We start from the raw sequence: 679 nt of genomic DNA, 5'->3' as shown, positions 1-679 counted from the left end.
CGTCCCCGCCGCTCACCTGGGCCGCGTAGTCGAAGATCCACTGCTCCCGGGGCTTCTCCTCGTAGGTCACCACGGCCTCCGGGATCTCGTGTCGGAGCGTGGCGCACATGCGGTCCAGCACGCGGTTCAGCCACACCTCCACCTGCGGACGGAGGGGCGAGGAGGAGCCACCCTGACCCGAGCGGCTGTGCGCTCGCACCTAATGCCAACGACTTGCTTTGTCACTTAAACAATTTAATATGGGGCCTGGCCCGCGTGGCTCAGTGGACAGAGCGTCCGCCAAAGGGTCCCGGGTTCGATTCCGGTCAGTGGCAGGCTCCTCCCCGGACCAGGGCCCTGGTCCCGGCACGCGCAGGAGGCAACCAATCGATGTGTTTCTCTCACATCGATGTTTCGGTTGCTCTCTGTCTTTCCCTCTCTCCCACTCTCTCTAATAATCAATGGGAAAATATCCTTGTGTGAGGATTAAAAAAACAAATAAATCAATTTAATAGTGGGCATCACCTTCCTCCCAGGGTGGAGGTGGAGGTGAGAATGGCCACCTGGAAACACGGGGTGGGGAAGCCGGGGTGAGGGTGCGGGGATCAGGTGCCGGCAGTTTCTAGGCAGAGGAGGGAGGGCAGAGGAGACAGGCTAGTCTGAGCCCCCAAGGCGTTGCTGACACTCAGAGACGCTGCAT

The 679-nt window shown here is 60.1% G+C and overlaps 1 protein-coding gene across 1 annotated transcript in view; it reads right to left on the bottom strand.

Moving 5' to 3' along the window:
* Window positions 1–679, bottom strand: part of DNAH17 (dynein, axonemal, heavy chain 17) — a 76,281-nt gene that overhangs the window by 43,098 nt on the left and 32,504 nt on the right. The window contains 1 exon segment of the mRNA XM_014531725.1: window positions 17–142. Within this exon segment, the coding sequence (XP_014387211.1) occupies window positions 17–142 (126 nt within the window).

The sequence above is a fragment of the Myotis brandtii genome, unplaced genomic scaffold (genome assembly GCF_000412655.1).
Source record: "Myotis brandtii unplaced genomic scaffold, ASM41265v1 scaffold825, whole genome shotgun sequence".
NCBI classification, from domain to species: domain Eukaryota; kingdom Metazoa; phylum Chordata; class Mammalia; order Chiroptera; family Vespertilionidae; genus Myotis; species Myotis brandtii.
Note: the sequence above shows the minus strand (reverse complement) of the source record. Positions and strands in the feature narration are given on the sequence as shown.